The 13,754-nt window shown below is 42.1% G+C and overlaps 1 protein-coding gene and 1 pseudogene across 15 annotated transcripts; both read left to right on the top strand.

The window, feature by feature from the left end:
• The window catches only part of LOC115582773 (uncharacterized), a 484,111-nt pseudogene that overhangs the window by 10,536 nt on the left and 459,821 nt on the right, over nt 1–13,754 (top strand).
• LOC115584001 (nuclear factor 7, brain-like) lies at nt 335–8,472 on the top strand. Of its 15 annotated transcripts, none has more exons than XM_030421308.1 (4): nt 4,435–4,551; nt 5,534–5,708; nt 6,599–6,725; nt 6,810–8,472. In XM_030421308.1, the coding sequence occupies exon 4, from the start codon at nt 6,827–6,829 to the stop codon at nt 8,216–8,218; it is 1,392 nt and encodes a 463-aa protein (XP_030277168.1). In that variant the 5' UTR covers nt 4,435–4,551; nt 5,534–5,708; nt 6,599–6,725; nt 6,810–6,826; the 3' UTR covers nt 8,219–8,472. The 15 variants fall into 15 exon arrangements, with proteins under 15 accessions (XP_030277178.1, XP_030277179.1, XP_030277176.1 ...); XM_030421304.1 differs by having other exon boundaries at nt 6,820–8,472; XM_030421313.1 differs by having other exon boundaries at nt 6,658–6,725.

Below are 13,754 nucleotides of genomic sequence, written 5' to 3' on the forward strand. Positions count from 1 at the left end.
CCACCGCCGAAAGTCGAGTGTTTCTACCTATGTGCGCCATAGGAAAAAATAAAAAAAATACCTACGTGCGACATTGAACAACTTTCATCGGAATGAATGGTGCTCCGCCTCAAAGGCTGTATTCTCTAATTATAGGTCGATGGTTCTGAAGCCAAAAAAGTTCAAGTCTCCCGCCGACTGAGCCTGCTACTCACGGTTTAGCTCTCGAACAATTAGAATAAAAGATAAAATAAGACTTTCACTCTTCAAATGGAAGACATGTTAAGATTCCGACAGTGAATCGAGTCATGTCTCAGAACTTGTGACGGCTCTAAAACTCTTATCCACGGTTTAACAGACGTTTATTTCACAATGTTAGCTTGTGTGAAATGTATTTTTGGGACCGCAGTGCATCATGGGACGGTGTAATTACACGGTGTGGCCGCTATGAAAACTGGCTCCAGGGCATGGCGCTGTTCCCGGGAGCTTTTGGGAGTGGCGTCGCTCAGGTGTTTGTCCTCTGCAGGATGCTGTAGTTTAGAGGTGTTTCCGCGCCGGACGCCATGTTGTTCAAACGTTCCGGTGCCCTGCATAGTAAACAACATCAACAGCGACCTGCTTCAAGAATCGGCGCTAAAACCACATTCAGGTAATTTGTTTCATCCTTTGTGTTTATTCACGTATCAGGCTACAGTCCGCCATGACTTTAAACATGAAGTGTTTTGTTCTTCAATGTTGTTAAGAGTTGGTAATTGTGGCTAACATGCCGTGAATTTAATCAGTGTGAACAGCGACCCCGATAAAGTTAGTTTTATCTTTGACCTCCGTATAAAAGCCTCGAGGGGAGCTAATTCAGGAAGACGTTTCTGTTTTTTATCAACTTGAAACCACCATAGATCAGAAGCAAATAAAATACTCACTGTACAATGCGCCTGTTGCTACCTGTGAAGTGAGAGACCGTCACAGAAGAACAATACGACACATTTAAATCAACAGCTTCTCTGTTTAGTAACCCTCCATCTAAAGACAAACACTACAGATAATTCATCACTGTGTTTGTACAAGATATATATTCATATTAAATGTATTTATTACATTTATTTAGCTGATTTCTGTGTAAGATTTACATAAAATAGCACATAATACACTTTTTGCGCAGGAGGAAGAATATCTTCATCACAAAGAAGAGCTGACGTCACGCTCCTTCCGGTGTCCCCCACGGGACTTTATTTATTTAATAATTTATTGATCCTGTTTGAATTGTGTCAAGAATCACACATATGTCTTTCAGTTTAAAAGATAATTTTCCAATTCAATCAATTCTCAGTTTGTCTTCAAACTAATGAAATATCCGACTGTGAAAACACGTTATTATAATGAATACACAGCCAGCAGTGTTGTTAGTGACGTCGTCTGGTAACTTAAACATTATAGAGCTGCTCCTGTATATTAGCAGCTCACAGATCTGACCAACTCTCCTTTCATATAACTGCAGTTGTCAGTATGAGCAGATTTATTATGTGTTTTAATAATATTCTGTTGTGCTGCAGAGATGCTCTGACCTACAAAGTTTGTTCTCCAGGTGTAAACAAACATGTTTGATTGGCTTTTTCATTTACAATGAAAATTCTGATGTAAGATATTGTCATTCATAATAAAACAACAATAATCTAATTCAACTAACTTCATCGTGGTTAAATACTGTAGGAAGGATCCTTAGCTATTCAATTTACTTCAAGTTTTTCATTCATTTCATTTAACTTGGCAATAATCTTTATTTTAATAAAGTGTGTATTGTTGCTAATGCTAGATTTCTTTCTTAAGGTTACTGTCCAATGTCCCACAAGGCGATGAAGCTGCACTACCAGCGATGAGGACTGTTAAAGTGCAGCCGAGGTCTCGATCCTGATCCTGGTGTCTGGTTCCTCCCACAGTCCAGGGAGCTGTAGAGACGGTACAGCAGGCGACGTTCGCTCAGAGGCAGCAGGTCACAGGACTCAACGTAAGTGAAGTTTTATTTATATAGCAGCATTGAAAACAGAAAGTGCTGCAGAGGATACACATACAGAAAACAACATGCATATACAGAGTAATATAAATGACAGCTCTGTTACAAGAAAAGGAAAGGAAAGAGGTTTGATGTGACAGGCCTGGAATTAAGACTGACCACTGACTGTCGGTGAAAATCAGACAACCAAATCATACTTTAGCACTCCCCCAATGTTTCTGTGGTGCTGACAAAATGTATGAAAATGTGTCATTTTAACGATTCCTTGCGTTTCTGCAAAGACTCCACAAAAACAAAGCTACACATGTAACCTACAATGTTTCTGTGGTGCTGACAAAATGTAAAAATGTAAGATTTGTGTCATTTTAATGTTTCCTTGCATGTCTGCAAAGGCACTGTACAAAAAAATAACAGAAGATAAAAGTACTTTCTGTCTGCTGTGTTTTCAGCTTCACTCAGAGACTAAATGGCTTCCAGATCAGAGGAGGATCTCTGCTGTCCGGTCTGTCAGGACGTCTTCAAAAATCCTGTTGTTCTGTCCTGTAGCCACAGCTTCTGTAAAGACTGTCTGCAGAGATGGTGGAGACAGAAACAAACACGGGAGTGTCCAGTTTGTAGGACAGTTTCTTCAACGAGACAACCACCTGTTAGTCTGGTCTTAAAGAACCTGTGTGAAGCCTTCTTGTTGGAGAGAGACCAGAGAGCTTCAGAGGACTTCTGCAGTCTGCACTCTGAGAAACTCAAACTCTTCTGTCTGGACCATCAGCAGCCGGTGTGTCTCGTCTGCAGAGACTCAGAACAACACACCAACCACAGATTCAGACCCATCAATGAAGCTGCACGACAACACAAGAAAGAACATGAAGAAACTCTGCCGACCTTAAAGGAGGAGTTGAAGGTTTTTAAAAAGGTCAAACTGACACTCGATCAGACAGCAGAACACATTAAGGTCCAGGCCCGACACACAGAGAGGCAGATTAAGGATCAGTTTAAGAAGATGCAGCAGTTTCTACAAAAGGAAATGGAGGCCAGGATGGCTGCACTGAGGGAGGAAGAGGAGCAGAAGAGTCAGATGATGAAGGAGAAGATTGAAGCCCTGAGCAGAGAGAGAGCAGCTCTTTCACACACAGTCAGAGCCACAGAGGAGGAGCTGAGAGCTGAAGACGTCTCATTCCTGCACAACTACAAGGCTGCAGTGGAAAGAGTCCAGCAGCGCCCCCTGCTGGAGGATCCACAGCTGCCCTCAGGAGCTCTGATAGACCAGGCCAAACACCTGGGCAACCTGAGCTTCAACATCTGGAACAAGATGAAGGACATGGTCTCCTACACTCCTGTGGTTCTGGACCCAAACACTGCTCATCCAATCCTGATCCTGTCTGAAGATCTGAGCAGTGTGAGAGGAGGAGAGATACAGCAGCTTCCTGATAATCCAGAGAGGTTTGATATCCTCTGCTCTGTCCTGGGCTCTGAGGGCTTTAACTCAGGGACTCACAGCTGGGATGTCGAGGTTGGAGACAGTATATACTGGGCACTGGGTGTGTGTGCAGAGTCTGACTGGAGGCAGGATTACGTATGGTCTGGATTCTGGCATATTCAGTTATACAACAGTCAATACTCAGCACACTCGCCATCATCTTCAAACACTGTTCTGATCGAGCAGAAGAAGCTCCAGAGGATCAGAGTGAATCTGGACTGGAACAGAGGAAAGCTGTCGTTCTCTGATCCTGACACTGACACACACATACACACCTTCACACACACTTTCACTGAGAAGATGTTTCCATACATTCACAGCCTGGATAAACTGAAGATATTACCACTGAAGGTGTGTGTGACAGTGAAACAGAGCAGGTAGAGATAAAGATGACTTTTGTGTTCACTGAATTTTACCTGTGAGGTTGCACATGTGCTGTAATTTTATCAAATATGACAAAATATCAAAGTGTAAATCTACTATGGATCTCTTATTTTATTTCATTAACATAACCAGGACATTTGAATTAAATATGCAACAATTATACATAATTTCCTCATGTCAGTCAATATAAAAACAATAATGTGTTTATGAATGACTGCATGTTTGAGTGGCCGAGATCCAAGACACTTTATTTTGAAGTCTAGATTATAGTTTTCAGACATTAAAATCAGAACATAATGGTGGTGATTTCATATCATGTTTTTCATCAACATAATAAAATATTGTCTCTTCATGGTTGTCATGTTTCATCTTATTAAGTCCTTCTATAGACCTAATTTAATCTTGTATATCTGGAAAAAGTGGAATAAAGGATCTCTGACAGAAGTCAGAGAATTGGAGTCCACTAACATTTCGAGACGCATGATTACATTATTTTATCTTCATTCTAATTGGCCGAGAGCTAAACCGGAAGTGAGCCGGCTCGGTCGGTGGAAGTCTCCAGTGCGCATGCTCTATGGGCCGCACTGCGGAAGATCCATAGCCGTTTGTCGAGCATTTCTGGCCTCGTGCGCCATTTAACAATTTTCCTCCGAATGAATGTTGCTCCACCTCAAAAGCTGTGTCCACCAGTGACAGGTCAATGGTTGTAAGTGTCATTGTAAAATACTTAATGTTCATGAGGCACAGATGATAATTAATTCATAATTAATTATAACACTTAATGTGATAAATAAATAATTAATGTTTGTCAGGTTAAAATGTAAGTTTAATGTTAGTAAATAATGTTCTTGTACAATTCAGGAATATACTGATGTGTAACAGGTGAATTAATATGAGTTTAAAGGCGGTTTTTTTTATACGTTTCTGTGCGGAACCAATGTTCGTCTGTTGTGTTACTACGACGCATTTCACTGATGGACCATATACTCCAACGGAGTTAATTTCCTTTCTAAGCTCCGTTAAATTGCATCAAAGTTGTTATGATTGCCTTCTGAAGTCATGTAAGCAGTCAAAGAAGCTCTAAGGACGCAAGAAACCCTTTTCATGACAAGCGGCCAACGAGGTATTTTGTACTAAGTGTCGCTTTTACTTTGTATTGTTTGTTTGTTCTCACGCTTTTTGGCGCTAATGTAAGTTACATTCATTTCATGTTATGTTCATTCATAATTATAGTTCTCACGGCGTAACTAAGACGTGGATGCACCATAGAAGCAAGACATGTAGAAGCAATAAACGCCCGTTTCAAGGAACCGACATGTGTCTGTGTGTTATGAAGAGAGCTACAATGGTTCTGAAGTCCAAAAAGTTCGACTCCAGTTATTAAAATACCCGAATCCTCCGTGTTGTAGAGAGTGCCGCCGACCGAGCCTGCTACGCCCGGTTTAGCTCTCGACCAATTAGAAAAAAGATGGAAAAAGATTTTCACTCTTCAATGTTATTGGAACAAATGTTCAAATGTTGACAGTGAATCAAGTGACTTATCGGACGATGTGACGCTCTAAAACACGTATCCACGGTTTAACAGACGTTTATTTCACTGTTAGCTTGTGCGAAATGTATTTTTGGGCCGCAGTGCATCATGGGACGGTGTAATTACACAGTGTGGCCGCTATGTAAACTGGCTTCAGGGCATGGCGCTGTTCCTGGGAGTGACGTCGCCCAGGTGTTTGTCCTCTGCAGGACGCCGTAGTTTAGAGATGTTTTCGCGCCGGACGCCATGTTGTTCAAACGTTCCGGTGCCCTGCAGAGTAAACAACATCAACAGCGACCTGCTTCAGGAATCAGCGCTAAAACCACATTCAGGTAATTTGTTTCATCCTTTGTGTTTATTCATGTACCAGGCTACAGTCCGCCATGACTTTAACCATGAAGTGTTTTGTTCTTCAATGTTGTTAAGAGTTGGTAATTGTGGCTAACATGCCGTGAATTTGATCACTTTGAACAGGGACCCCGATGAATTTTTGACCTCCGTCGCAAAGCCTCTACTCCTCTCAGTTTTAGGATGTTGGAGAGCTAATTCAGAAAGACGTTTCTGTTTTGTTCACCTTAAAACCACCATTGATTAGGATGCAGTTGATGGGCAAATACATTACTTTACTGTACAATGCGCCTGTTTCTACCTGGTGAAGTGAGAGACCGTCACAGAAGAACAATACGACCCATTTTAAATCAACAACATCTCTGTTTATCAACCCTCCATCTAAAGGCAAACGCTGCTGACATTTCACCACTGTGAGTTTGTACAAGATATATATTCATAGTGAATTTATTTGGCTCATTTCAGTGTAGGATTTTCACAAAATAGCGCACGACACATAATAAACTTTTACCCACAATACCTTTCTGCGCAGGAGGAAGAACGTATTAAAGACCAAATCACAAGAAGAGCTGACGTCACGCTCCTTTCCGATTTCCCCCATTGGACTTTATTTCTTTAATAATTTATTGATCCTGTTTGAATTGTGTCATAAATCACACTAATGATGTCAACTTAAAAGATAATTTTCCAATTCATCAATTCTCAGTTTGTCTTCAAACTAATGAAATATCAGACTGTGAAAACACGTTATTATCATGAATACACAGCCAGCAGTGTTGATAGTGACGTCGTCTGGTAACTTAAACATTATAGAGCTGCTCCTGTATATTAGCAGCTCACAGATCTGACAAACTCTCCTTTCATATAACTGCAGGACTGTTAAAGTGCAGCCGAGGTCTCGATCCTGATCCTGGTGTCTGGTTCCTCCCACAGTCCAGGGAGGTGGAGAGACGGTACAGCAGGTGACGTTCGCTCAGAGGCAGCAGGTCACAGGACTCAACGTAAGTGAAGTTTCCTTGCATGTCAATTTGTAAAGAAAATTAACAGACGATGAAAGTTCTTTCTGTCTGCTATTTTCTTTTCAGCTTCACTCAGAGACTAAATGGCTTCCATATCAGAGGAGCATCTCTGCTGTCCGGTCTGTCACTACGTCTTCAGAGAGCCTGTTGTTCTGTCCTGTAGCCACAGCTTCTGTAAAGACTGTCTGCAGAGCTGGTGGAGAGAGAGACAAACACAGGAGTGTCCAGTTTGTAGGACCGTTTCTTCAACGAGAAAACCACCTGTTAGTCTGGTCTTAAAGAGCCTGTGTGAAGCCTTCTTGTTGGAGAGAGACCAGAGAGCTCCAAAGGATCTCTGCAGTCTGCACTCTGAGAAACTCAAACTCTTCTGTCTGGACCATCAGCAGCCGGTGTGTGTCGTCTGCAGAGACTCAGAACAACACACCAACCACAGATTCAGACCCATCAATGAAGCTGCACGACAACACAAGAAGAAGCTTCATGAAACCCTGAAGCCCTTAAAGAAGAAGTTAAAGGTATTTGAATTCATTAAAGTACAGTTTGATTTGATAGCACAGCACATGAAGGTCCAGGCCCGACACACAGAGAGGCAGATTACGAAGCAGTTTAAGAAGCTGCACAAGTTTCTAGAAGAGGAAGAGGAGGCCAGGATGGCTGCACTGAGGGAGGAAGAGGAGCAGAAGAGTCAGATGATGAAGGAGAAGGTGGATGTTCAGTTTAGAAAAATAACCGCTCTTTTACTCGCAGTCAGAGCCGCAGAGGAGCAGCTGGAAGCTGAAGACGTCTCATTCCTGCACAACTACAAGGCTGCAGTGGAAAGAGTCCAGCAGCGCCCCCTGCTGGAGGATCCACAGCTGCCCTCAGGAGCTCTGATAGACCAGGCCAAACACCTGGGCAACCTGAGCTTCAACATCTGGAACAAGATGAAGGACATGGTCTCCTACACTCCTGTGGTTCTGGACCCAAACACTGCTGGGCTGGACCGGATCCTGTCTGAAGATCTGAGCAGTATGAGAGGAGGAGAGATACAGAGGCTTCCTGATAATCCAGAGAGGTTTAAGGGACTCTATTCTGTCCTGGGCTCTGAGGGCTTTAACTCAGGGACTCACAGCTGGGATGTCGAGGTTGGAGACAATAAATCCTGGTCAGTTGGTGTGTGTGCAGTGTCTGACCACAGGAAGCTTAACACATGGTCACATGGCTGGTGTTTTCAGTTTAACCATGGTAAATACTCAGCACACTCACCATCAACTCCAGACTCTGATGTCGTAGTTGAGAAGAAGCCCCAGAGGATCAGAGTGAATCTGGACTGGAACAGAGGAAAGCTGTCGTTCTCTGATCCTGACACTGACACACACATACACACCTTCACACACACTTTCACTGAGAAGATGTTTCCATACATTAACAGTCTTCTGTCTAACCTGAAGATATTACCACTGAAGGTGTGTGTGACAGTGGAACAGAGCAGGTAGAGATAAAGATGACGGTTATATTTGTTTTTCTCTTAAACAGTCTCTGAATCGGTCCTGTTGAGCTTCACCTGCTCCTCCTGCTGCTTCATCGCTCCAATTTATGACTTTTTGTATATTTGGGTCTTTTAGCGTATCAGTAATGTGTCATTTAAAAATGTTTTGTTTTTTTGATTCATGGGCGTTGCCATGATTACAGACGATCACTCTGTGGAAGCTGATGGATCCAAATAAAGAAAAAAGAATCACTTCATTAATAGTTTAACTTTTTCTGAGTTTCCCTCACAATGTTTCACATCTCAAACATAATTTAAACATCAGATCATAAACACATTCTTATTATCAAATGAGAACCTTTCTATAAAATACTGAGATGAGCTTTGACAGTATCACAGTTCCTTCTTTTTAAATATTGTCTGTTTTTTTGTGTGTGTGTGTTTCATTATTTGTCTAGTGGCAAAAAACAGTGTAGAATGTTTTTCCTTTAACTCTTTATGTCCTCATGCAGTGTTACGTCAGAGTTTGTTTCCAAAAACATCCCATGAGAGCGTTCTGACTGTTCACTGTTGCCAGTACTTTATGTAAATAAAATAAAATGCAAGAGGTTCAGACAGGGTTTCTGCTGGGTCCTAAAAAGTTTTAAAAGTCTCAAATTTGACAATTTCAGGCCTTAAAAAGTCTTAAATACATCCATATTTTGCATCGGCTCAACTCTAACGTTGATGCAGAGCTGCTTTGGATTTTGAACACCATTGTTGAACATTTTGGCAACAGATTTGGATGTAAGAAGTTTGATATTTTTTGAAGGAATTCTGGGACTGCACTCTTTTGAACTTCTTGTCAGTCTTAAATTTAGTTCAAAAAATCTTACATTTGACTTGTTCAAACCTGCAGAAACCCTGTTTAACCCCTTAAGCCTGATTTATGCTTCTGCGCCGCGGCGACGGCGTAGCTACGTTGTCAACGTAGCCTGACGTGCGCCTCCAAAAAATCCTGACTTCGCGTCACGTCGACGCGTCGAGACACGAACGGCAAGGACTGTGATTGGTCCGCTCAGAACTCAGTTCCGGCAGTTGCTTTTCCGGTCAACAGTATAACAACACCGCCACTGCATTTGTTGTTCAATATCCACGAGCTCCATCTCCAAAAACACCCGCTCCATCTCAGTTGCCATTGTTTACTGTCTGACCGGAAGAAAACCAAGGAATCCGATATGAACCCCCCGAAACCAAACAAAGACACAGCCACACCCCCTTAGCGGCTTGGCGAAACAACGCGTTCCCTCGACGCAGAACTACGAATGCTCAATGACGGCGTAGGGTCGCCGTGACGCAGAAGCATAAACCAGACTTTAAGGAACACTTCCAACATAACTAAACTAAACGAACACCCTTTGTAAAAACTAATAGTTTTCTTGTTAATAGTTTTAAGCAACAGATCTTAACAGTATATACTCACTGTTGGAAAGCTGAGACTGTCGTGATTATTTTAAGGAAAGGAAAAAAGTTATTTGCCTTGCCTTGCCTTGCCTAGCCTTCTAAACTCACCATGACACAACATTAGAAAGAGCTCTCTACCACAAGAAGCAAGAATGCCTACACACCTTCAGAGTGTTCCCTTTTTCCACAGCTACAACGTCATGACATAATTTATTTTTCATAGCTCACCAAGAGTCCATAGAATGGGAATATCCATGTCACTTTACCCAAAACTAGCTACAAGTGTTGAACAAGCAAGAAACCCTGCAGGGTCTTAGCTTTCCTTTGAGACCGAGATTATGTTTCTAGGTAAAGGGGTTCTCAAGTTATAACCCTTTGAATCTCAGTAGGCGCTCTTGGAAAAAAAGGACCCAAGCAAAACGTACAGACATGCCTTTAGAAAAAAAATTGTGAAAAATCAATTTTTTTGTCTTTTGACTTCACATTTTGAGTGTAGCAAGCTGAGACCTGTGGCTGTGGCCTCATTGTGTCTGCTGTGTCCATAGACATACCTGAACCCTTATATCTTAGTCAGTTTATTGACATTTGAATTGGACGGAAACCAAAACCTGTGTTTTAACCTCTGTAACTCTGTGTCAGTATGTCATAGAATAGACACTTGCACTTAGAAAGAAAACTTGAGGGTGTTACCTTTCCAATGGTACCAAGCATCAATGAGTCTCAATTTGACTGATTTTGGAAAAAGAACCTTAAAATGGGGGCGTTCATTAAGAGGTTAAAGTCCCTGCAGGTGGAGGCAGTTTCACAGGTTCAGACGCACAGCGAGCTCACAGACTGATGTCAGCGACTTTATCTGCTGACCCGCCTCCTCTCAGGTGTCACCGTCAGCACCTGGAGAAGGTTTCACACTCAAAGAGGAAAAACTGGCACGAAAATAGAATAATAATATGTAATTTGTGTAAAACATAAACAACTTTAATGCGGCTCCTACAATATGTTATATTTATATTTTTCTACCTTTTTCTACTTTTTGAAATATCAACCTGTGTTCAATCATTTTTCACATCCTGTTCAAATCTGCTAAAAAAGATAAATATGTTAGGTCAGATTTTTCAGGCAAATCAAATGAAATTTTCTTTCTTGTGATTGTTTGTATAAGATTTCAATGCACACCTTCAGAAGCTGCTGAGATATTTCAGTCTGGACCGTCTGACAGAAGTTGGCATCGATGCAGCCACACTGCTGAATATCCAACATATATCCACTGAAAACCGAATAAAACCTTTAATAAAAACACACACGGGAGGCTGTCAACACTTTCTATATTCACTGTATGTGAAGGCGCTTCCTGTTTCCTGTCCAGTGGTTCTGTTCAGGATACGGACATATAAACAGATACTCCAGACATGTGCACACACACACACACACACACTGGACTGGCCAGGTTCAACATGTCCGGCTCAGCAGATTGTGGGTCCAGCTGTCTCTGAACATCAGAACCGTTTGGATCATGTGGTTTCCTTCATGCCGCCTCGGTTCACGTGGCGTTCATGGAACATTTCTCTGTTGTATCTGCGCTGGCACATGGTTTCATTATTACTTCTTTAAATAAAAAAGGTGACTTGTTGACAGTTTTGAGTCAGAGACATGCAGCAAACATCCGAAACCAGAGTCGGACCGAGGACAAAGTTCTGATGGTTCTCTAACAGATGGAGCTTTTCTGGAGGCACCGAGCTGCAGGATGGCACACTGTGAGGCTCCAGTAGGCCAGTACTGCTCAGTCCAGTCAGTTCTTTACAGTCTCAGTCCAGTCAGTTCTTTACAGTATCAGTCCAGAGGTTCAGTGATAAAGCTGCAAAACACAGCAGAAGAACTTGAGCACCTGAGCAGAACACAGAACACATATTTATGAACTTTAAGTGAGAAAAAGGTTTTGATGACTTCATTCTCTGACCTGCCGACATAAATCAGATCAGAGATCAGCTCACCTGTGAGGAGGTCCGAGGTCATGTGACTGTTGGTGGCTGCTGAGTTAGCAAAGACTTGATTATTGCCAATTGATTACAGCTGCATTGAGTTGGTTTCAGAACTTTAGATTTGTTCTGGTGAGTTCACAGTTTAGAAATCGGACCTGAACTCTTCTCAGATGCTGACTAAATTTACCACTCTTCTGCAGCAGCTTCCTGTTGACGGGAAGTCCAGACGAGTCGATTACCGAGTGCAGTAGAGTTCCGCGGCTCATGGATGAAAATGTGTGATTATGACTCCATGGAAAAGCAATCAAAGTTCATATGTGTCTTACCTGCCAGTTTATAACAGTTATTATCGAGAGCGGACAGGGAAAAGAACGGAATTGAGCATTTCTAACCGCACTCGGTAATCGATGCGTTGGGACTTCCCCGACCCGGAAGCTGATGGAGGAGAGTTGAAATCTGTTTTTAGCTTTTCAGTAGAAATCCAGCTAAGCTAGCGGAGGTTAGATGCCCCGGACTATGTGCTGAGACTCTATTTGTACTGTTGCTGAAGATTGGTGCTGTTCTGAGCATTATTTGTGGCTTTTTGGTGGCGGTTTATATTTGGATCCATTTACTGCAGTGTATTGTTGTCGTGCGGTCGTTTCTGAGGTTGATGAAACTCCGTAAATTAGCGGTCTGCTAACTTGATCTCTCGAGAGGGAGTCTAACACAGTTTCACGGTGATTTAGACCATGGATTAAATTTAAACCGGAATATCCCTTTAATTGTTGATTTGTGGATTGATTTTTCTGTAATACATTATGTCTTATTACATCATCGCAGCTCTAATAAAACTGAGCATTAAGAAACATTTGTGCAGCTAAAACTCCACAGACTGTAAACATCAGTATTCATCAGATTATTCCAGCTCAGTCTCTTCAGGTTGAAGTCGTTTCCTCTGCAGGTTTGGTTTGAACGTCTCCCGCTGCTCTGCTGTGGGCCTGCAGCTCTCCTCCTGACGACAGTAACGCCTCAGTGTGGAAGCAGCACCGCTCATATTTAGACAGACGAGCCTGAGTGACAGTGCTGAGACCGCGTCTGCCTCGAGGTTAGACCAATAAAATAAAGAGTCGATTTGTTAGCCGTCACCCTGCTTCCATAACTGTGAGCGGGTGCTTGGAGACGCGTCCTGTTGCCTCTGTGTTTATAAGACATCACACCGTCAGGAACAGAACCAGCGTTTGTTTAGATGGCAGGAAATATAGAATATTCCTGGTTTGGCTGGACGGATGTGTCAGTGGGCAGATATTAATCTTTTATTAAACGATTGGAAATATTAGTCACACAGTCCGATAGAACGAAACAGTTCCACTATAATTAAAGTTATAAAAATAGCTGCGCTGAGCGGGTGTGAACACGTCGGCTTTCATGCGGTCGTGTATGTTTCTGGTGTTCGCTAATGTACAGAAATGTTCCTCCGGCAGTTCGTTCGCCTCATTGAGTTGTTTAAACAGGACGAGCAGAGCCGGACTCGGTGGTTACGTCATCGATGCTCGCTGCTCAGAATCCTCTCCTGTCCATGAAGCTTTGGACCAATCATGTGGCACCTTCAGTCACCTGAACCAGTGTTTCTGTGATAGCAGGATGCTAATCCTTGTTCCATGTTGTTATTAATAACACTGTTTTTTTTATCTTTAATCTTTAATCTTTTAATCGTGTATTTTATGATTGTTCTTTCTACTTACGTTTGTCCCACCCGACGACAGAAAGTATCACCCATAACTGTTCCCTCATGGATACATCAGCAGCCTCGTTTCGACAAACATTTTTTACTGGTGTCTGTAGAAAATGTCCCTTTTGTCCAACGCACAGAAATGCATTTCTTTATGGATGGATAGAAACTACCTCATTAGCCACAAGTGAACGGCGAATTCTGTCTGTTTTTCGCCACTCCATCGCCACAGTTTTGTCCCTGCAGCCATTACACTGAGGAATAAGTCGTAGCTATATTTTGCACAAGTGATTATTTAATGCTGTTTTTATTTATTTAGTCATTGCTGTCTTTATTAGTTATTATTTATATTTTACCCATTATGTATGTTTTTACAACCTAAATAATTTTTACTGATTCATTTTGTTTTCTTT

Source organism: Sparus aurata, chromosome 6, assembly GCF_900880675.1.
Source record: "Sparus aurata chromosome 6, fSpaAur1.1, whole genome shotgun sequence".
Lineage (NCBI taxonomy): Eukaryota > Metazoa > Chordata > Actinopteri > Spariformes > Sparidae > Sparus > Sparus aurata.